The sequence below is a fragment of the Anopheles arabiensis genome, chromosome 2, assembly GCF_016920715.1.
Source record: "Anopheles arabiensis isolate DONGOLA chromosome 2, AaraD3, whole genome shotgun sequence".
Lineage (NCBI taxonomy): Eukaryota > Metazoa > Arthropoda > Insecta > Diptera > Culicidae > Anopheles > Anopheles arabiensis.
The window spans coordinates 47,708,324-47,731,358 of record NC_053517.1 but is presented as its reverse complement, the minus strand read 5'-3'; the positions used below and the strand labels follow the sequence as shown (position 1 = coordinate 47,731,358).

General features: G+C 45.1%; 4 protein-coding genes across 4 annotated transcripts; 3 read left to right on the top strand and 1 right to left on the bottom strand.

Moving 5' to 3' along the window:
• Positions 1-179: 179 nt before the first annotated feature.
• On the top strand, positions 180-7,501 carry LOC120906740 (zinc finger protein 11-like). Its single transcript, XM_040318680.1, has 5 exons — positions 180-1,232; positions 1,309-1,493; positions 1,566-3,009; positions 6,078-7,177; positions 7,251-7,501. The coding sequence occupies exons 1-5, from the start codon at positions 1,056-1,058 to the stop codon at positions 7,360-7,362; spliced, it is 3,018 nt and encodes a 1,005-aa protein (XP_040174614.1). The 5' UTR covers positions 180-1,055; the 3' UTR covers positions 7,363-7,501.
• Positions 3,131-5,643, bottom strand: LOC120901500 (DNA-dependent metalloprotease dvc-1-like). Its single transcript, XM_040309500.1, has 2 exons — positions 4,987-5,643; positions 3,131-4,907 (listed from the first exon to the last, which is right to left on the bottom strand). The coding sequence occupies exons 1-2, from the start codon at positions 5,386-5,388 to the stop codon at positions 3,195-3,197; spliced, it is 2,115 nt and encodes a 704-aa protein (XP_040165434.1). The 5' UTR covers positions 5,389-5,643; the 3' UTR covers positions 3,131-3,194.
• A 911-nt stretch (positions 7,502-8,412) lies between the features above and the next one.
• Positions 8,413-22,680, top strand: LOC120906677. Its single transcript, XM_040318565.1, has 13 exons — positions 8,413-10,696; positions 10,765-10,862; positions 10,942-11,142; positions 11,755-11,765; positions 12,203-12,555; positions 12,942-13,118; positions 15,935-16,200; positions 16,292-17,468; positions 17,591-17,715; positions 18,416-19,545; positions 19,628-19,878; positions 19,965-20,146; positions 20,240-22,680. The coding sequence occupies exons 1-13, from the start codon at positions 8,819-8,821 to the stop codon at positions 20,340-20,342; spliced, it is 5,952 nt and encodes a 1,983-aa protein (XP_040174499.1). The 5' UTR covers positions 8,413-8,818; the 3' UTR covers positions 20,343-22,680.
• On the top strand, positions 11,740-12,734 carry LOC120901549 (low molecular weight phosphotyrosine protein phosphatase 1-like). The gene is made up of 2 exons (XM_040309580.1): positions 11,740-11,851; positions 12,158-12,734. Exons 1-2 carry the CDS (start codon positions 11,815-11,817, stop codon positions 12,604-12,606), a joined length of 486 nt encoding a protein of 161 aa, XP_040165514.1. The 5' UTR covers positions 11,740-11,814; the 3' UTR covers positions 12,607-12,734.
• Positions 22,681-23,035: the final 355 nt, after the last annotated feature.

Below are 23,035 nucleotides of genomic sequence, written 5' to 3'. Positions count from 1 at the left end.
TTTGTTTCTACACGACGAGTCGATTCCATTTTTTCTATATAAAGTTCTAGAATAAAGCAAAATGCGAGAGCCGCGCTGTTGTCTAGAAACAGTGTTCAGTGCTGACTGTTCAGGCATTGTTGAGACAACAGCACAGCCAATACTATTATCTGGGTGTGGCCTTTTTTCATATCCCTTCGTTCTTCTTTAGGTAAGGCGAGAAGAATGATTGTTTTGTCTTTGCATTACTGCGTTAGCAATTTGTTTGAAAGCATGGTAATGGCTGATACATTGTCGTTGATAAGTAAACAAATCATTATTGCATTTGAGTTTGGGCGAGCATTGAATTGTAAGCATAATGTGTGGGTGGAATCCTTCTAAATAAGAAAATTCTCCAACAATCTTACAAGCATTGCAGAAAAGGCACGTAAGTACAACTGAAAGGCACACATCATACACTCTTTCAAATACGCGTTCGCTGTGTTGTCGCTTTTTTTAAAGAACAACGTGAAGCAGCGTTGGGTAGGGTCAGAGGCATCGATGCGATAGCGAGATGTGTATGTACTCCTTTCACAGTTGTGCCTTGCGAAGCATGTTCCCTGCGCAAAGCGTACACAAACAGATTACTCATCAATCGCAAAAGCTGCTGATGCGTTGATCTTTCTGTTTCATCCAGCCACCACACGCGTAAGGGCGTTGGTAGCTGTTTACGATCCTCATGACGAGCAGCCGGCTCCTGCATAGGAATTCAAATTTCCTACCATACGCGTAAGGGCGTTGGTAGCCGTTTACGATCCTCAACACGAACAGCCGGCTCCTGCACAGGAATTCAAATTTCCTACCCGCGTAGCTGGAATACGCATACAAAAATGACGAAATTGTTCATCCGATTACAAACGTGTATTGGAGACAACGTGATGTGGCTATTTGCCTTATGAATGTTTTGGAGCCCGCGAAATCGTCTCACCAGCGCGGCAATGTGAGAATGAGAAGCAAACACCGCTCTCACGAAAGAGAGAGAGAAGCTGTCAAAGCTGTTGTTGGAACGAGGTGAGCGGAACTTCAACCATTTGTTTATGTTTACAGTTTATGCCAACTCTTGCTGCTCGCAGCAGCCGATCCAAATCCAAATGGAATCGGAAAACTGTACTTGCCGATTGTGTCTCGGCTCCTCGAAAGATGTGTGTTCCCTGTTTGGTTCTAGCGTAGATCGGGAACTGCTAACCATCATACGCAACAATGTAGGATTGGAGGTATGTGATGTGGGCAAGCACAAATGCACGGCACGGTAATCGATGCAGTGGAGTGAAAAGAATTTGCTCTTTCCAGATTGCAGCGGATGATCCATTTTCCAAAATGGTATGTGACACGTGCATCGCAAAGCTAAGAACGATCGAGCAACATGTAAAGTTGTTTCGTGAATCTGACCGTAAGCTTCGAGATGCAATTACAACCCGGTTGAACGACAATGGAAAAGATTCTGCCAATCATACGCTGCCAGACGCTGGGCCACAGTAAGTAAACGGATCATGAACCCCACCTTCGCTAGGAAATAGGATAACTGAAATAATCGGGTCATTTTACAGTTCAAATGAAGTATGCAATTTGAAAGCCCCGGCAACCGCCTTGGAAAGCTCCCATATGAGCAACAATGCAGAGGTAGTTAAGTATAAATTCCAAAAGGAGAATCAGATGGAACCCGAACCAACCCGTAGATCGAAACGTATTCGCACTCAAAGTAAGCGGTTAGCCGTTACCACTGAGTACAGCACGGGAACACATGATGAGCCACAATCGAGTGAAGACTTCGATTGCGACAATGATAGTGTGGATCGATCGTATATCCCAGTAGAAAGTTCCTCTACAGACTGTCAAATGAATCAAAACTCTACAACGACTGAGGATATGTGCATGGAGACTGTAAAATCGGCACGACAGCAGACAGCCTCTCCAAAGCAGCCGAAGAAACGAAACTTGAAAGACAAAGCAGAACCGGTGCCTACGCTGCACGATTTTAAGTGCTACATTTGTAGCAGCGAACCATTAGGCTCACGGAAGGCGCTGATAGAACATTTAGCTACCCACGTTGATTACCTTCCGTACACCTGCAAGCAGTGCGTCATGGAGACGATCGTATTAACACGGGTGCGCACCTTGAACACGCACATGAAGATGCACGAACAGCCGATCAAATGTGACTACTGCGATCGGCGCTATAGCAATGCGGCGGGAAAATATTACCACACGCAGACGTACCATCTGGCTGGTGGGGCACCCTGCATCGTGCACTGTGAGATATGTGGGAAGCAGTACGGCTCGGAGGCTGCACTTAAGCAGCACATGAAGTACCACACCACCATGCTGAAATGTAGCAAGTGTGACATGGTGTTCAACCATCCCAACAAGCGGCGCAATCACGAGCTGACGCACAACGAGGACCGGGGGTACGAGTGTGTCGTTTGCAAAAAGGTACTCCAAACGATCGAATCGTACGACGTGCATCTGAAGAAGCACTCGCAGGAGCGCAGCTATCCGTGTACGCTGTGTCCGAAAAAGTTTAATACGTCGTTTAATCTGATACTGCACCTGAAGGTGCACGCCAAAAACTACAACTACAGGCCGGCCAAATCGTGGGTCGAGCACTACACGATACTGAGCCGCGATCCGCTGCAGTACAAGTGCAATCACTGTGACAGGTACAGCACCGATAAGGTCAACAATATGATCTCCCATCTGCAGGCACACTTTAAGGAATATGAGTGTGATCAGTGCAAACGGTTGTTTGCGACGGCAAAGCAGCTGCGGGCGCATTACACTACACACACCGGTGAAAAATCGGAAATGTGTCAACATTGCGGAAAATGTTTTTCCACCAAGAACAATTTGCGCATCCATTTAAAGTCCCACAAACGGGAAATTGAGGATGCGAATGATGGTACCACCAACGATCGCCAGACTGCCGTGCAGGAATACCCTCCCGAAGCGTGCATAGAGATCGAGACAGTAGCACAGAACAATGCCAGTGTTAGTTGAGAATCTACGAAATGATCGAGATAAATACACGTAAGAAAAAACCGTTTCGCTTCGTTTCTACCAACTTCAATTATGCTCCTTATTAGAAGCGTAATATTCGCAAATTAACAGATCCACGTCCACAGATACTTAGAAACAGTTTCGAAATGAGTTATTTTTTATTCAAACATAACATTCCAACCTTACTTCATAAGACACTGGTCGAGGTGTTGGTTTATTAAGTTGAGTGCCACCTTCTTACCACAGATAGGGCAGTCGCAGCTTTCCACTGCAGAGATAAATTCCACGTCGTTGTCCTGCAACTCCTCGGGCGATGCATCATCGAGCACGCGTAATATGTCTTCTTCCGAGTAGCCACAGTCCCGTAGGACTTGCTGTCTCAAAGACGTCATGGTTGGTGCAGGCATTTCCTCCATACTGATGTCCTGCAGCACAGCTGTGATGTCTGCCTCTCCGTACCCACAATCACGCAGAAGTTGCTGGTGAGCCGTAACCATATCATCCGCTTTCTTCGACGCAGCTGATGCTCTTCTGGCAGGCGTTGCCCCCGATGTAGACGGTCGGCTTTCATCGTTGCTCGTTGCCCGCGATGTTGATGGCCGGCTCCCATCCCGGCTCGTTCCAGACAATGTAGCGCACGGGCTTTGCTCCCTTGTCGCAGGCGGTTTTTTCTTGGTGACTGTCCTCGGCTCACCGGAAATATGCGCATAGCAGTCTTCGAGATGATCACCGATCTTACCGCGGGTCACTTTTTTCAGACACATCGGACACGAAACGATTTCGTCGTCCGGCTTTTCGATCTTGATTTGTGCATTCGTACGATTGAAGTCCTCTATCAGCTCATCGCTATCGTTAAACAGTTCATCAATAACCGATCGGTCGAGCAGAGTATCGTCGATCGAAGAGAGCTCTTCATCCGCCAGCTCGTCATCGTAGTCGTCGTCAATGAGGTAAATCTCATCCATATCATCGTTTGTGAGCGAATCAACAATTTCCTTCTTGATCGCATCTTGCCGTTCCTTTTTGATGTTTTCTACCGTTCGCCCAACCTCGGTTAAATCTATCTCCTCGAATACGCCATCTGAGTCGTCGGATAGCAGGATGGATTCCACCGCGTTGCTGCTACTAGGCTTGGGGTCTGTTCGCTCGGTTCGCGGTTTTTTAGTCGAAGATGGTTTGGCACTGCCGCTGGTTGAAGAAAATTTGTCCAAAAGTCGACTTCTTCGCGCACCAGTACTTTCGCTGGAAGCTGTCCCTAGCACGAATCCCGTACCCGAAAATATCGGAACTGGAGGTTTCTTTGCTTTTGGCGGACCTTCCTCGTCGCTCGATAGATCTTTAAACTGCCTCACGTTACGTAGGTTACCTTCCGCTGGGAGTTTCTGGACAGGAGGTGGTTCCTTAAGAATGGGCGAAGGAGGCTTTTCTTTTTTTGGGACTACGGGACGCGTCTGCGTCGTCGGCGGTTTTCTAATCACTAACGTACCCCCGCCAAAGTTTGGCTTTGCTCCAGTCGTGTAGGTCGGTTTTTTCGTGGGAATACTGACGGTGGTAGAGTTGTTGAAGTAATTAGATATAACATTTTTCTGATTATTTGGAGTAGCTCTTGGTTTCGAATCCTGCGACCGGCGTGGCTGACTGGGCGTCTGAGATCCCATTATGTTTTCCTTGTTGGTTACGGCTCGCTTCCGCTTAGGGGAGGGTTCGCGTATTTTGATGAATTCACCGCCACACGTATTTTGATGCTCTTGCCACCAAAAGTCGTACGTACCCGGTTTGCGGTTGGTTGTGCGCTTCACCAGCCCATAAAACGGATGCCGATGCTGGCATGGGCCGTTACACTTCCACCAATGCGTCTTGTACAGGTCAACTTCGTCGTGGAAGCTGTGGTAAACCTGCAATGGGTATGGATAGAGTTAGTGGTTAGGACAATGACCGAATTGGTTCATTGTATTTTCGTCAAAAAATGCTTACCGTAATGTTAGTGCCTGCTATTTTGTTGATGCCATTCATTATTTTTTTAAACGTCGGCCCGTGCCCACCATTTCCTTCGCGGATTCCCAACACAAAGCAGTAGGCGTGTATCATTTCATGCAGGAGCGTTTGGATCAAATCCTTCCGTGGCCGCAGCTTGAGCAGCGGCTCGCTCAGTCTTATAATGCAGCTTTTCCCCAGTCGATTTGAGCGTTGATAGCATATTCCAGCACAGTTGTACATTTTCTTACTCCACTCCAGTTGTACACAAGACAGTCGGCCCTGGAAGAACTTCCGATCGAACAGCGGGAAGAGGGCGAAAATGTCTGGCGTTGGATCTAGTATTTCCCAGTCGGGATGTACCAGATTTTGCGTACAGTCAAGATTCACGTCCTTTCCCATGGCGGTGCGTTTCTCCGTTGGTGCTGAGTTCTCTTTTTGCTCAAATGCAACGTATTTCACCAAACATTCCGCAGCCCCTGGCGAGCAACAGACCTGCCGACACTAGATGGATTGACAATTGCGTGGTTTATTTACCTGCCAGATCACAGTGTGCAGCACAGAAGTGCTAATCACTGGATGTGAGATTTTCCTAACATAAACTCTTAGACACCGCATTTATTTGAATAACATATAATTTTAAATATATAATAACACATCTTTGCAATGTCATCATTAAAAAGTGAAAAAAAATAATTGTGTTGGACCAAGAAAATGATTAAAATGTCCCTTTCCTTCGCCCATAGTCCATATTGACAAGACAATTAATTGTCAACAACCAATAGACATTTGTCCAACATTAGGGCAATACCTCAATAACATCCACTGTACGGAGAGCGACGCGGAACAATAGCGTCTTTTTACAGCAATTATGGGAAGCATTTGCTTTTTCCCCAAGTGTGTGCCGAAAATTCGCGACTTCGTGGTGTTTCCTTTCACTCGTACGCGAGAATTCGAGAACTGGTGGATTAAGTCAGGCTGGGTAAATGAGATCCCCCTCAGCAAGCTGCCGAGCAAAATATTGATATGTGAGGAGCACTTCGAAAAGGATCTCATCAACAGGCGGTATAAGGTGCCGAGGCTTGCCCTAGGAGCTTTACCTACGCGCAACGTTGAATGTCCAGCCAATACAGCGAATCCTTCAAGCGATGGAGCTACACAAAAACAATGCGCAGAACGTGAAGAGAGAATCCTACTGCCGGTTGTGCGGGCAAGCTCAAACCACGCACATTTCGGATGAACCGGATTTGTTATTGAAGCTCGATAACATATTTCAACATCAGTTACATCTTTCCGATTCCTCCAAGCTACCAGTCGGTGTTTGCTATAGCTGCAAAGAAACGGCCAACGGGATCCAAGCATTCTGGAAGAGGTGTACCCAAGCGCAGGACACTTTAAAGGCAATTTTCAGCAAGCCACGTGTGGCAAAATGCCCCGAACCCACGGAGGCAGCTATTGCAACGAAATCTATCCAAGAAAGCAGCAATCTGGAAGGGGGCATCTTCGCAACCAAAGAATCTTTTCCGGCTGAATGTGAAGAAATCGTGATCGACACGACATCAACGCAGGTCACGGAAGAGCAATTTGCCAACGAGTACGAGTTTGAATCGTACGGCGAGGAGCTACCGGCTGGTACTGCGGAGGAATCCGAAGAAGTTATCGAACTAACCGAACCCGACAATCAGCTCATTTCGGACGACTATTCGATTGACTACGGAGACGATTCCTCTTCTGAAGAGTTTACGGGCAACCTGTCATCAGACAGGGACGAGTATCGTGCTCCAGCTAAAAAGGATGCCACAACACCAATTACGGAAACCAAACACATTTGTGAAGTGTGCGGCAATGCATTTAAATCGCTTAACGGGCTTAAAGCACACCTACTCGTGCACAGTGAGCGTCGCGATCACCAGTGCACTATATGTGGCCACGAGTTCAAGCAGCGTCGGGCGCTGGTGGAGCACATCGAGTCGAAACACGAGCGCAAAACCTTTCCGTGCAAAATATGCGGCATGCCGTACAGCTGGAAGAAAGGATTGCAGCGTCACATGAATACCCACAAAGGAAACACACTGAAGCATGTGTGTAAAGTGTGCGGTAAAGCATTTCCCGTACCTCACAAGCTGAAGCTGCACATGATGCTGCACACAGGCGACCGCATTCACTGTGAATTCTGCGGCAAGGGATACAGGTAAGTGTATTTTCTATTGCTCATAATGGAAAGTATTAAAGGAACGCACAATTGTATGTCCTGTTTATTCCAGGTTTAACTACATGTTGACGCAACACAAAATACGCGTGCACAATATGGTGATCGAGGGCGTCAAGCTTTATTCAACACCGAAGCAAAAAAGATTGGGTGATCGTAAAAAATGAACTCCAGCAGAATGGGTAACGAAACTAATCAAACGAAAACACTTTGATGGACAAAACAATACCACCACCCATCAGTCTTATCTTCAAACCAGTGCGTTGTTTGATGAAACGAAATATAATCGTTCAGAAACTATAACGAGGATCGATGGAGATCATGAAGGTTGATTGCGCTTTTAAATGTAATTGAGAAGTGTGTATTCAGTTTGTTCTGTTCAAACATATTGAAAATAGGAAAACAGTCGTGCAATATTGAAAAACACAAGCAATTTCACTTTCAGTGATAACGTTGTACTTAACGAACGTAGTGAGATTGATTCTGTTATATTCTCCAATCTCCAATTCGTAGTGTCGGACACGTGGTGTATGTTGCACGACCTTACAACATGTCCGTTATGGGTTTTAGCCCTACACGGACCTAGCTCCCGTGTGTAAGACTGACTGTACTGCTATAGATAACCCAATAGGTTATAGACAGCCAAGAACATAAGCGTCTTTTGGCAAACTTAATCCAACTACGGTTGTTGCGGCGTTTTTAAATATCGGAACCATCAGAAAAGTGGTTTATTCAGTTTGTCGGATAATTAATTCATCGATAGCCAATCCCAATTAATGGCTTCAATTCAAGAAGAAGAATGAAGAGTAATTCAATCATTACGGTAAGTTTAACCAATTTAAATTTAACTTTGTATATATGTTACATATTCTCATAAGAAACGTTAATTATTCTTGATGGATTTGCGATAAAATTGGAAAAAGTATAAAATGAAAAACAATAATTATCAAACGGTTGGGTTCTAAGATAGCTGGACATTTTAGATTTGTAAAGAAAAAATATCTGTAAATAATGTTTCGAAACACAAATTCCGAATAGAGCTTTCATTTCCATTTCCTCGATTGCTCGCACGTGGTTCGAAACGGTTCACGTTTTTGTCTTGTGCGCATGCGCCTCATGTAAGCATAGATACAGAGAGATAAACATAGCAGAAGCATTTTACCAACACTTGCGAAGCATAAAAGCTTTTGTAAAATGTCAATAAGCACAGTAAAAATGGTAGGACGTGGAGAAGGACAGCTCTATTATACAAGTGCCCCAAGTACAGAACTATAGACGGGCAGTGAAACGTTACGCATTGTACAAATAAACAATAGTCTGCACTTAATTAATGAGTTACTCGCTACGGGTAGTAAGCTACTGTCCGTGCTCGCATATCGCCTTAATACGCGCTTGAGTAAGGCTTTCGTTCAGTGATTGCATATGGTGCAGCAGTCAAAGAAGAAAAAATACAGTTTGGCTACACGTCATACTAGCGCCCACACGAAAGAGCATTTTCCGCGAACGTCACAGGTGTGCTAAAGAAATAATCCCGCAGAAGGTTCAATTACTCGAAGCGATCTGTGAATGTGAATTCATTCGACACGCAGGCAGAGCGTCATCGAAGTGAGGAGCGCGACAAATATGTCTGTAAATATACGCATCGATGAGGCTCGCTCCCTTGGGGACCAACATGACCAACAAGGTTGCGATGGACAGACGACGTGTGAGGAAGCGTGTCGTGACGATGGCGATGTGGAAGTGGACATGAAATTTGGTTTGTTCGTGGATACTGATCGTTCGATGCCTCGGAATGTATCGGAAGAGGAGTTCGATTTTGATTCCGCTTTCAGTTCCGAATCGAACCAAGGGCTCACCGATGAAAGTACGATTGACCACCTGGACGACAGAATGCTGCCAGATGGTGCAGTCGAACGGGAGCGGCTGAAATCCCTGGAAGACGAACATGAAATCCTGTCGTCGAATTTGATTGCACTGACATCACATTTTGCCCAGGTGCAGCTACGACTGAGGCAAATAGTGGAAGCGCCACCGCAGGAGCGGGATACTTTGCTGAAAAATCTGGAAGAGTTTGCCTTCCTTGGCATACCGGAAATACAACAGAATCCGGTGAAGCAAAACATTCCCGAAATTGTGGCCAATCTCGACAAGAGCCCCGAATCGGTGGAAAATCTGCGCGAAAAACAACAGGAGCTTATCGGGCAGCTGAAGTCGCAGCTAATGGACCTGGAGCGATACGCATACGAGTCTGGGGCGGGCATCCTGCCACAAACGATTCTTCTGGAAAAGCAGAAAGTAATCATCGAGGAAATAAAGAAGAAAATCAACCTTAACTTGAACGAGCTCGACTTGCCACAGCTGACATCGGAAGATCTGCGTCAGCAAGTAGACAGCGCTCTCGATGAGCTAGTGAATCCACTGAAGATGAAGGAACAGTTAGTGACGCAGCTGAAAACGCAAATTCAGGATCTCGAGCGGTTCATCAGCTTCCTGCAGACAAACGAGAAAGCGGAAATAAAAAAACGTTTCCTGGAGCAGCAGAAGCAACAGGAACAGAGAGCCGAGGCATCCAAGGGAAACGAGGGCCGATCGCAACATTCGTCGGACCGTCACACTCTTTCAAAGCCTATGTCCGCTCACCCGAGTAACGGCACCAGTGCAAGCCAGGCTGCAGCGAAACGGGAATCGTTCAATAGCAAAGCGTTTGGTTTGATGGATAAGGCCGGAACGCTGCTGCAAATGTTCGCCCTGTCGCAGTTCAACTGTGGAAGTGAGCATCGAAACAGCGAGACAAACTATCAAACCAAGATGATGACCCGCACGCGACAAAACTGTTGGGGCGATATTCGAGCAAGACTGGAGTACGACGTGCAGGAGATAGCGTCTTTGGCGCTAACCATGCAGAATGAAATATCACCCAAGGAAGCGGACCACAACGACGAGGAAGACGAGGACTCGAACCGTCCTGGCCGCGACAATAGGAAGAATTACGAGTTGACTCTGCTTGTTCGCAAGCGTTTGGCGAAAACTATCCAACGGTTAATGCAGCACGGTTTGCGGAGCATTTCCGAGAGTGCGAGCCACAGCCTTGTACCATTCATTTCCGGGTGCTTTTCTACTACGGGCAGCGGCCATAGTGGTACCAACCATTCCAGCATGAGCGGTCGTGCAAATGAAAGTTTCTACCGCTCGGAAGTTAGACGAAAGAGTACCGGGGCAACGACTACTGCGCCGAAGAAACAATCGTCGTATGTGGAGGAGGATACGTCGAATGCGGCCGTTACGGAGGAGAATCTGTTTTCTCAGTTAGATGACGATGAAGAAGAGGATATGGAACCACAATTCGATAGCAATAACAAGGACGAAATGCATGTCTGGGAGTTGCTGCTGGTGTATTACAATATAAAAAATGGTGATCGTTACAACTCGACGCCGGCTAGAAAGTTGTCAGAAAGCTTCAACCTGGACATCGTGGACGGTAGACCGTTGTCGAACAAGCAGGTATTATTCTGTACACATATTGTGTAGTTTGTGCACACTTTTTACACTTTCGTCCTGCTTCTTTACAGAGTCTTCTCAGTGCTATTGGGTCGATCATAGCATTACACAGTCCCTACAAGAGAAGCTACGATTCACAGTTTAAGGCATTCGTATGTGCCGGATTGAAGTAAGTAGCCGCTGTATAAGATCGTTGTATAAGGTCCTGAGTAATCAATGTTGGTTATATTTATTTCTCTCTCCACCAGTGCCCAGAAGTTAACACAATGGCTGTACCTTATATTCCAGTGCAAAGAGCTGGTTAGCTCGCATTATGCCAGCTGGAGCTATGTGGCCAACACCGGATTTCGCGACGCTCTAAAAACGTTGGATTGCCTGACACAGTACCGGTTTGATCTTCCAGTCGATTTATCAATTCGTCAGTTTAAAAACATCAAAGACGTTTTTATGTAGTTATCCAAACTCTAGCACTGCAGCTATTCGGATGCCCTACGACGAAACAACAGTCACCAGTTAAAATATGTTTGCTAAATAACCTTCCGGTACCTTAACAAGCCTGTCCAACAACAACCGTCAACATCTCGATTTTTCTCTCTGTCCCTTAAACCTTCCACCGAAAGTTTTGCACTTTCAAGCTCGTTAAACACTCGTTACGTATCAAGAAAGTAAAAATATATCTTCTGGATGCGAGGAGTATTGTAACATACGTATCCAAATTACATCAACAGATCCGCTTATGGCATGGTCGTGTATCAAAATGGAGGAGCAAATGGTGGAAGAAGAGTTGTTAGAAAATATCATTAAAACGGACCTTATCACTATGCAACTACCTTTTGCTATTAGTCTGCAAAAACATTCGAAACATGCATTTCTAGCTTTCGAAGCAATTAATTGGTTTTGTTTCATTAAGCATATTATGATTTTATGTACCTATTTTCATAACCCAGGCCTGCAACGTGCTTAATTCAATCCTCAATCCATGCTTTGCTAATCACGCGAATTATTTAAAAAATATTAGTAGCTGTTTTGGTGTTTCTTTTGGACCACCCTGTTATTGACAGATCAGCAAGGTGTAAATTAAATCAAAACATTCACATTTATTTACAAGAACCGCGAGCAACATGAGTGAGAAAAAGAAAGCACTTTTTATTTGCCTGGGTAAGCTAACTTCTTGATAATATTTATAATTAGGTTTGTGATCGCCTTCGCGATGCATACGATTCGCAAAATCATTGAAAGCTAGAGTGTAATCAAACCGCCGGCATCGGTAAGGTCCGATGTTGGTTGGTGTCATTTTGCTGCAGTATTGCAGAAAACAACATACTTTTTGCACGATGTTTGATGTGTTTTTCAATTGCCCCGGCAAGTTGTGCATCTTCGATTTGAGTATTCCGATATACCACCGCCGCCTGTTGTTTAAATAGATGTGAAATAATTAATCAGTATGGAATTCATCACCCTCAGGAAACATCTGCCGATCACCTATCGCCGAGGCGGTGTTCTTAAAAGCAATCGACACGGCTGGCGTAGCAGATCAGTGGGAAGTAGACAGTGCGGCCATCGGATCGTGGCACGTTGGACGAAGCCCTGACCATCGGGCTCTGGCAACAATGAAAAAGCACGATCTACCGTACAGCAACAAAGCTAGGCAGATTAAAAATGCGGACTTTGAGCATTACGATTACATTTTCGGAATGGACGGGGAGAACATTGCTGATTTGAAGGAACGCGCGCCCAAGGGAGACAGCAAAGCGAAAATACTACTGCTGGGTGATTTCGATCCGCAACAGCCTGGTGCTATCATACGCGATCCGTACTATGATAGCGGCTCGGAAGGGTTCGAGCAGTGCTACGTGCAGTGTGTGCGTTGTTGTGATGCTTTTTTGTCGAAGGCTCAAAAGGGTGAAATATGAATTGTAAGTTGATGATTTAATTTAGCAAATTAAAGCATTCAACATTACTGCAATGGGAAGTAAAATGCATTGTGATGACCCTTTCAAGAGATGGTGAATAAAAATAACAGTACGATATGAGAAAATAATTTACCCTGCACACAATTTGACCTAGCAAGAACTCATGCAATGTATCAAAATCGATCATTGAATATCTCTAATCAACGAAGGATAGATGAAATGATATCTTTCTTGCTCAGCTTCAAGGCTTCAACAAGGTTGAGTGAACACTGAACAACAGGTAATAAACGGATCATTGTTTACAAACCCTCCCGTCACTAGGGCATGCGGGATAATCCGTGCTGTTCGAACAACCGAGGTGCTGGTGTGAAGCTCTTCTTCCGTATCGCGAACACCGTTGTCGTTGTGGTCGCCGTAGTTTTCCGTCGTCGAAAAATCATTGCTTTCCGGAATCCAAAAGCTGTGGAAAAGGTGCCAACATGAGTGTCGACGCTGCCGTTCCTCAACCCGCGGTAAGTGACCCGGCCGTGTCAATGATAATGGAAAGGAGATCGTTCTCAAATTGTGCGCAACATTTACACTTGTCCCATTCGGCGACGGTGTAGAAATCGTTCTCGAAGTTTTCTCATTGTATGTGCCATGTACTGCCTCGTTCGCAATTGGGCCCTTTGCACCGGGCCTGTATGGCCTTTGTGGTTCGTCGTAATAGATGAATAATCCCTGGTTTGAGGGTCTGGATTCGCTATCGTTTGATATAGAATCAGCCCCTTAACAAAGAACACAGTGCGCTCGTGCTTGTGTCACACTCGCACTCTGCGAAAACGACGTCCTCGGCTCGCAAATGTAAAGTCCTTCAAAAGCAATCGTAATTGGTGTCACATTCGATGAAATGATTAGTGAAAGTAGCAAAAGAATAGCTTTTTGTGGTATTTTTTATCTACCAAACTTGTTTCGGAGATATTCAAGCGCTGTCCATCGAACGGGCTCTCGGTCGCGTTCGGTGCGGTGCGGGTCTGTCTATTCGAGCACAAGTGTGTGTACGGCGGCTATGTTCGCTGATGTTAGAGCGTAGCCGACCGAACCAGCGAGGAAAATGGCGTCCGGAGACTAAGTCCCACGTCGCTGCCTACAGTGAAGGAAAGTTAAAAATCGAATATCTTCAATTTGGTTGGTCGTATCGTGCTGGGAGTTGGCGCAAAACGCGTTTCAGCGAAAATGCTATCATTCCAGAGTGGGTTGATTTTTTCGTCATTTTTCGTCTAAGTCCCAACTTTTTTGGGGACTTAGAAAATTTTTCACTGCTTGCCCTTGCTATATGTACGGCGCACCTTCGCTTGGAATTGGTGTGGTGTGCGGCACAGACATGGCATTGCATGAAAAGTGATAATGTGACTAGGGCTACGCATTCTCTGTGCCTGACACGGAAAGGTCATGAGCGTGTGGAGATGAAATAGGTGTTCTCTAGATTGGCTAAGGATAAAACATATTTTTTTTATCCAATTTTTACCTCACTTCAGTGACGCACTCAAGATGTGCGGTGTCGGGCCAGACTATTGGTGTCTGTGCCTTTGCCAACACAAGAGAACAAGAGTGAAATGTATTTTAAAACGCGCAATGCACCCAACATCGGTCCTCTTTCGACACAGAAAAGACACAGTCGGTGGCTGGTTTTGTCTCTTTGCGTGAAACTTGTTCGCGTGAACGAAGTCGGCGGTGCATTTCACTATCAGCCGAACGAACGTTTTCTCGTCGCTTGAATGGAAGAGGAAGTATTTGCAACATGAGAGGCGCATTAACACACGGTCGCACATGAACACACGAAATTCAGCACACAGCAAACGTTCAATCAAGGTGAATGGAATAAAAGCACTACGTGTATATTGCGGCTATATGTATGGTAGCACGGGGAGGAAATTTAGTGTGTGCTGCATGTATTATGGTGAAATTGAAAGTATACAACGTGGCCGGATATCAAGTCCTGCGTAAAGGAATTCAATTCTGTTGATTCAGCAATTGATTGGAGATGTAATTAAATCTAAATTAAATAACATTGTCCAAACCAAACATAATAACATTATTATAAACAATGTTTTATAGAAATTGGAGGGCAATATGTGCAGGCAAAATCATCGTTACCACTTATTTACATGATGCAAATGTTGCCATATTTTAATTTACCTTTATTTAACTTAACACCACACCGGATGGGTTCTTCCGGTCGGCTTAAACCGGAATACGATAACCCCGATTTTTGTATGAGAACACGTTGATTCTTATAATTGAACTGAAATCGTTCTAACCTCGTTTGCGCTAGCCAATCTCTTTTTATTTTTATTTTCATCTTTTAGTCTTCTCCCCTCCTCTACCTCTCTACCGTTCGGCATTATCATGTATTATTTGACTAAGGGGAAGACTTGGGAGATCAGCTGGTTGGCTGCATGCGGTGTAGGGAACATGTGCTTGGGTATTAGCATAACAAGTATGGTGCGCATACACTGAAATGTATGGCACATGGCGGAAAACGTTAACACCACCATCATCATCATAGATAGTGGCACCGCACCATGTTCATGTTGGATTCGCAGCCCAGTCTTAGGGCAGCATAACCCAATTCTGATTGGTAAAATGCTGCGTGGCGAAGCGAACACATGGACAATGACCGCATTTCTGGTGTTGCAAATGCTAATCGATCGTCGAAGCATCTCGTGGGTTAAGTTGAAGGTGATGGTAATGCTCGCATAGCCGTATCATAGTATTAGTATTATTTTAACGGATTTTGGGAGAGCAAAGAAGCAATTTACTATGCTACGCGTGGACAATCTAAAGCAGCATGCACACAATGACAAAACAGTTTACGATTCGTTGAGTGTGAAATTCAGTAACTGTTGCCTGTTGCGCACTTATGCGTAGTTATATTGTAAATAAGAATGGCCTTTGACTGTTTGGATAGTGTGTGTAGCTTTTTTATAATATTTTATATATCTTTGCTACAAATGCTTTTATTATTGGTATTATCAAATGAAATATAATAGAAAAAGTTTACGTATCTGTTGATTGATGCCATTTCAATAGTACGCGGGTATATATTTTTTTACTTGATTCAACGTTTTCATTGCGTGATTAGCTTGGCAAATTGAGGCGAACGAGGCACGTGTTAAAAGGAGGTTTTATTTTTAAACATTGCTATTCTTGTTTGTATTGCAAATGGTGTATATTGAACAATCCTTCGTGGGATAAGATATTGTTATCTAGTACTTGCGGCTTCCTGTATGATGTATGCGATGATGTATTTACTAATTGTATTATTGATACTTTATCTTTTCCAAAGGATTCCTCCAAGGTGATGAATGGCATGATGGAACGGCCGAACGGCGTAAGCAACGGTCACTCGGGCGGTGGTGGTGAAAACGGCGATCGTCATAAAAGCCACAAAAGCTCTAGCAAGGACAAGCATCGTGACAAAGATCGTGACAAAAATCGGGATAAGGACAAGCATCGCGATAAAGATCGCGATCGAGAGAAGGACAAGAATCGCGATAAGCACAAGAGCAGCAGCCATTCGTCCTCTTCGAAAAGTGGTAGCAGCTCATCGAAGTGAGTGTGATGCAAAGAGCTCGCCGATTAGTAATGTTTTGCTTGTGAATCTTGATTTGACGATTTTGATGAATTTTTGTAATCTTTTTAGGGATAAAGAGAAGTCTGACAAGGAGAAACATAGCTCTAGTAGTAGCAGCAACAAGGATAAGGAAAAAAGCCACCACAGTAGCTCGTCGACGCACAAAAGCTCCAAAAGCGATAAAGATCGGTCGAAGGATAAGGAACGGGACAAAGACAAACATCGAAGCCGCGAAGATGGCAAGGATCGTGACCGTGATCGCGACAAGAAGGATCGCGACAAAAGCAGTCGAAGCGATAAAGACAAGGACAAGCACAAATCGTCATCCTCGTCCTCGTCGAACAAAGACAAGGATCGGGATAAGCATAAGAGTAGCAGCAGCAGCTCTAGCCGCGACAAGGATAAGGACAAGAACAAACATTCCAGCTCGAGAAGGGACAAGGATAAGCACTCCTCGTCGTCGTCATCCTCCAAACATAAGGATCGGCACCGAGATGAGAAAGTAGCTTCGGGCGAGGTGAAGGTGAAGGAAGAACCGGAGCCTGTTCCGACGGAATTCTTAAACGGAGAAGGGTATATACCCCAGCAGAATGACGCGATGGTGGAAAACCACGCAGGACCTGTGGGAGGAAAGTTGGACATTTCCCAGGCAAGTTCGTGCGATTACTCGATGTCGCAGTTCCGCGCCGACGAGACACCATTTGCGTTGAAGCAAAATGAAACGATGGACCAAAACACTTCCAACCAGGGCGACGATTATCAGAATAACGATGACGAGGAGGGAGATGACGCAAGTCGTTATAATGATTTTAACACTGAGAATGGTCATCACCATGAACAACAGCCCCATATGTACCAGCAGCAGCAACACCAGCAGCAAGGATATTTTGGTGGCATGCAGCAGCAGCACGAACAGTATCAGGCGAACGTTCAGGCCGCTATCAAGATGGAGCCGCTAGATATCAAAGATGAACCGCAATCTGGCCAGGAGGGAGAGGAAGAGTCCGAGGACGATATACCACTATCAAAGCGGAAGAAACGCGAGGCTGAAGAAGGCTACGATGAAGATGGTAGAAAGAAGAAGATTAAGACAGAGAAAAAAGATAAGAAAAACAAAAAGCGCTCGCATGATTCCGATGATGCCAACGAGAACGACGATGATGTCAATAGCAGCAAGAAGAAACCGAAGAAGACTAAAATAAAAAAGGAGCCAGGAGTAGAACCACCCACCCAACAAACGAAGAAGGTAAATATGCACTTACGACGGGATTACGATGTAATATGTGTTGCGTCAACCTATGGCAGCATTGCGAAGCAGGCCCAATTTACGCCAATGTTTGTTTCATTTCTCTGCTCACTCGAATACAGAATGCTAAGGCTGCCCCCCCAATGCCTGGAACCAATCAGGCAGGAACCGGCGACCAGGCTGGAACCGGCAAGACTGGACGAGCTCGGGTAAAGAAGGAAGAAGAAGAGCAAGAAGTATGGAAATGGTAAGTGGATGTATTTGGTTAGCATCCGAGTTGTTTGTAAGCGTGTGTATGTGTGTAGTTAATGGAGAAGAAAAGGAATGTTTTGAAAACATCAGACCGGCAAACCACTCGGTATACCGGTGGTGGTTCCATGAGGAGCATTGCACGTTGGTGGAAGAGTGCGCAAGACTTGTGAGATGAGGAAGTGAAACGCAGTGTGGCTGTATGGGTGTTTGGTGCATATGTGTTGGTTGGCTGTGGCAACATTTTACGATAGTTCATACACTGACCGCCGTATGCGGAATGGCGCTTTTGTAGTGAGCTGTCAGACCAGGTGACAGCTGGGGGCTGTGCATGCACAGTCGTGCTCGTCCAATGAAAAAGTGTGTGCTGGATGAAATTTTCCACTCGTAACAAGTGAATGTTGTCGGCTTTTCGTTCCGTTTTCCGATCACTTGCGGAGCATCGCAATGGATACAGCATGTGCTATCAATCAAAACGAATACTGACACAGATTACATGTGCGCTCGTTAATGGCGATTCCCGGCTTCTTTTCCACAACAGTGCAACCTCATTGCACCGGGTGCCAAAACGTTTACATTTAACGAATAGGTCGAGAACACTTATCCGGTGTGCGAAGAATACGGAGAGCATTATCATAGTTAGCGAAATACGCTAATGCCGTGATTTTTGTTTTGCCTATTTTCTTCTCCAAACTCAGGTGGGAGGAGGAAAAGCGCGACGACGGCGTCAAATGGAAGTATTTGGAGCACAAGGGGCCTGTATTTGCACCACCGTACGATCCACTTCCTTCGCACGTGAAGTTCATGTACGATGGCAAAGAAATGAAGCTCTCGCAGGATGCGGAGGAAGTGGCAGGCTTCTACGCGCGCATGCTGGAACACGACTACACATCCAAGCAAGCGTTCAATGACAACTTCTTCAAGGATTGGCGCAAAACGATGACGCCCCACGAGCGGGAGCGCATCACCGACTTGGGAAAGTGTAACTTCCGTCCTATGGCAGCGTACTTCGCGGAAATGGCCGAGCAGAACCGGAATCGCAGCAAAGAGGAGAAGGCTGCACTGAAGGCGGCGAACGAGCAGCTGACGAAGGAGTACGGCATTTGCGTTATCGATGGGCATAAGGAAAAGATTGGAAACTTCAAAATAGAACCGCCCGGTTTGTTCCGCGGCCGTGGCGAGCATCCGAAGATGGGCCTGGTGAAGAGGCGCGTTATGCCCGAGGACGTCATCATCAATTGCTCGCAGGACAGCAAAATACCGTCCCCACCGCCAGGTCGCCGATGGAAGGAGGTGCGCCACGACAACACTGTATCGTGGCTAGCTTCCTGGGTCGAAAATGTGCAGGGGCAGGTGAAGTACATCATGCTGAATCCCAGCTCCAAGCTGAAGGGCGAAAAGGATTGGCAGAAGTACGAAACGGCGCGTCGGTTGCTGAAGCACATCGATAAAATTCGAGACACGTACCGCGACGAGTGGAAGAGCAAGGAGATGCGTATCCGACAGCGTGCGGTAGCGATGTACTTTATCGATAAGCTTGCGCTGAGAGCGGGCAATGAAAAGGACGACGATCAGGCCGATACGGTCGGTTGCTGTTCGCTGCGTTACGAGCACATAGCGCTGCACAAGGAGCTGAACGGTAAAGAGAACGTGGTTGTGTTCGATTTCCTCGGTAAGGATTCCATCCGCTACTACAATGAGGTGGAGGTGGAGAAGCGTGTCTTCAAGAACTTGGAGCTGTTTAAAGAGAACAAAAAGCCGGGCGACGATCTGTTTGACCGGTTAAACACGTCCGTAGTGAACGAATATCTGAAGGGATTGATGGATGGTGCGTATAGAAGAAAAGTGCTATTGCGTGTATGCATTGTTTCGCTTACTAATTGGTCACTACTTGCTCCATTTCATTTCAGGGCTCACTGCCAAAGTGTTCCGTACTTTCAACGCATCTTACACATTGCAAAAGCAGTTGGAAGAATTGACGGATCCTAACATGTCCGTACCGGAAAAGCTGCTTGCTTACAATCGTGCAAATCGTGCGGTCGCTATTTTGTGTAACCATCAGCGGGCCGTCCCGAAAACGCACGAGAAAAGTATGGGCAATCTGAAGGAAAAGATTCGCGTGAAGCGCGAACAGGTTGAACAGTGTCAAAAGGAATTCAAGGTACGGCAAAGAAGACCTTCGGAGGGCGCTTTGCAAGAGATGCAACGGAAATTTCAATCGTTTGGTTTTGGTTTACACCATTTCAGGATCTCAAGAAAAGTAATGTTCGTGATCCGAGCGCGTTTGACAAGAAGAGCAAGCAGTTGGAAAGGCTAAAGGAGCAGCTGAAGAAGTTGGAGCTCCAGGAAACGGATAGGGATGAAAATAAAACGATCGCTCTGGGCACATCCAAGCTGAACTATCTGGATCCCCGTATCTCCGTGGCTTGGTAAGTTTTACACCTGCGCCTGCTGAGAGTGTTTAACCAATGATTTGTGATTATCTATCATTGCCGTTGCTTATCCCTCTACTCCCTCTGCAGGTGTAAGAAGTTCGGAGTACCGATCGAGAAGATTTTCAACAAGACACAGCGTGACAAATTCCGATGGGCAATAGATATGGCCGACGAAAACTACGTATTTTAAAAGAAAGAAAAAAAAAACAACGGGACATTATGGACGTGCGTTGCGATGGTTTTTGCATATAAAGCAAACCACCGAAGCTGTCGTCCTACATGGACACTCGTACAATGCGTGTCGAATGAAAAACATCATTTTGTTCACCATTTATCATATTCAGCTGTGAGGTAACCACGATGCAGTGGTATTGAACTTCCTTTAGATACCTAGGAAAGGATCAGTTTCGCGACAGCTTGGTCATAATCGATCCAGCCGCGATGCACTTTTGCAATGAAAGATTCGCAAACCGTACGCAATTCTAATATACATTTAGAGTTTTATTTGTTAAGATTTGAACGCATCTCTTGAGGAGACCGTTTTACGCGTGCCCGTAGCGTAAAGCACTCTTTGGTATGACGTTTAGAGAGACCACACGTTCTGTGCAAGTATGTCGATTATCTTTTATTTTAAGATATAACGTTTCGGGGCAGAAAAACGCAAGACGACCGATTATGATGTCCAACCTTGTTAGAATAAAATGATGTGGATGAAGAAGAAAATACAGCATTGTACCCTTGATGTGCGGATTCCATTACAAGGGCTACTTTCCTATTGTATATGTGCATGCATTGTAGGCCACTACACGCATAAAACTAGAACAAAACATTGGTCAGACCTAAGCGTAGTCGTATGTTTGAAATTTTTGTGAAATTCAGTGCGACAGTGTTAAGGCGTAGAACTAAACGTGGCAGAGAGAGAGAGAAAGAGCAAGAGAGAGAAGGAAGAAGAAGAAGAGAGAGAGAGAGAGAGATATGTAGAAACGTTTAATTTATTTTAGTAAAATTCCATCAATCAAACTGCTCGAGACTATCTCTCCGCACATCAGTAGAAAGAAGGGCTACAGAGGTTTTAGAAAGCCCAACAACGTTAATTTACAAATTCGAGTGAAAAAGGTTCGTCACACTTCTGATTTTATCCTTTATTCGCTTTAACCTGCTTCTCTCATGTATGGCGAGGGTTGGTAGTTACGTGCGTAGTGAAGGTTCATTGTTTCCTCTCCGTTACAACAACAAAACTGCTAATGTGTGTGAAGTTAGTGATGTTTCTGACATAGTTTTATATTTTCTTAGCAAAACACAAACAATTAGATAAATTAACATGATCAGGGTGGTCTCGTGGGCCAGTCGTCAACTCGCACGACTTATCAAGCCAACCAATGCCCGTCGTGGGTTCAAACCTTATATGGACCGTCGCCCCATAGCAAGGACTGACTATTTCCGGCTGCGTGGGGTACTATAATAAGTCCCGCAAGCTTTGTATCGGGCCGGCATGACCGCGATGGTCGTTACGCCAAGAAGAAAAAAAAGAAGAAGAACATGATCGTGTATAATAGTATTGGATTCGCATAACGTGAGTGCGTGTGTTTAGTTAGTAATTACGCATTGATGAAGCGCGTAAAGTTCGCAAATTTCACGCGAGAGGGTTTTCGGGCGGGGAGAGGGCAGGGCAGCAGGAATGTTCTCTCTATTACACCACGATAAAGGCAATAAGGTCGTACTTGGCACACCCGTTCTTCCGGCAGATAAACCAGCCAGTGTATATTGTTTGTGCTCCTGTGTGTGTACACATAAACACACTCACACACACACTGACATTGTTTTCAAACTCTGCACAATCATTTGATATGTTAAGTTGTAGTATTTAGGTGCGTAGATGATTTATTTGGTTCGTGACACGATGTTACTAGGAATGCACTCTGCTGAAGCAAAACAGAAATCAGTGTAAAATACTTTGATAGGATTTAAAGATGACTCAAAAAACAAAATATATGCATATATATATATTTAAAACAAAAAACAACACAAACACACCCATATGATACACTAATGGATCGCATCTGATTGTAAGAGGAGACATGTTTGTGTGGAAAGCATCGACTAACAATCGTGTAGGGGAGGGGTGATGGTAACTTTTAAGCAAAGAGTACATTACACAACACAACAGCAAAGGATCAATTTGGTATTTAGGGGGGTGGTGTAATACAAGCACTGGAAGTGTGATGCCTAACATTAAAGACTATCGATGGATCAGAAGAAGGAAGGAAGGAAGGAAGGAGGAAGGGGGGCTCGCTGTTTGTATGTTTACGAACGGAAGTTTTGGTTTGTTTTACTCTTGAAACCTATGAAGCGCAAGACACGAGTGTTTCATGGGATGGGACATCCGTTAACAACAGTTGCATACCCCATTTACCGTTACATCGCTCTATCTACATACACATCTAAGCATCTTGACTTGATAGTGGACAATGATCGAGTAAACTAAACTATAGAAAGGCGAAACGTTTTGGGTTTCGTAAAAAAAAAAATAGCACACTCATATATAACAACAAACGTGATAAGAAAGAGCGGTCAGAGCTGCGCTACCGATGCAAGAGGGGTCTACTTCTTTGAATCATCTCACCGAAACCCATCATCTCATATCGATCGATCACCTTCATCTCAAAGCCGTTTTATTTGCAATACTTAATTTTAAAACGCTTTCAGTGTGAATGCCCCTTTGCGATGACGAATGCCATTAGAATGGCGTTATATAGAGTAGAGAATGAGAATTCATGCAATTACTAGACCTTCAATTCAGGTACGACGAAAATTGTACGAAAATTCGCGTAATGTTAACAGGACAGAAGGCCGAGCTGAACCAGCGTTACAGCAGTAGCAAAG

Coding starts and splice junctions, on each gene's coding strand:
- LOC120906740 (XM_040318680.1), top strand. CDS start 1,056: ATGTTTACAGTTTATGCCAACTCTTGCTGCTCGCAGCAGCCGATCCAA. Junction 1,233..1,308: donor GCAACAATGTAGGATTGGAG/GTATGTGATGTG, acceptor TGCTCTTTCCAG/ATTGCAGCGGATGATCCATT. Junction 7,178..7,250: donor TTCTGCGGCAAGGGATACAG/GTAAGTGTATTT, acceptor TGTTTATTCCAG/GTTTAACTACATGTTGACGC.
- LOC120901500 (XM_040309500.1), bottom strand. CDS start 5,388: ATGGGAAAGGACGTGAATCTTGACTGTACGCAAAATCTGGTACATCCC. Junction 4,908..4,986: donor TAGCAGGCACTAACATTACG/GTAAGCATTTTT, acceptor TACCCATTGCAG/GTTTACCACAGCTTCCACGA.
- LOC120906677 (XM_040318565.1), top strand. CDS start 8,819: ATGTCTGTAAATATACGCATCGATGAGGCTCGCTCCCTTGGGGACCAA. Junction 13,119..15,934: donor CTGCCGTTCCTCAACCCGCG/GTAAGTGACCCG, acceptor TCTTTTCCAAAG/GATTCCTCCAAGGTGATGAA. Junction 17,716..18,415: donor GAGCAAGAAGTATGGAAATG/GTAAGTGGATGT, acceptor CTCCAAACTCAG/GTGGGAGGAGGAAAAGCGCG.
- LOC120901549 (XM_040309580.1), top strand. CDS start 11,815: ATGAGTGAGAAAAAGAAAGCACTTTTTATTTGCCTGG. Junction 11,852..12,157: donor AGCACTTTTTATTTGCCTGG/GTAAGCTAACTT, acceptor CATCACCCTCAG/GAAACATCTGCCGATCACCT.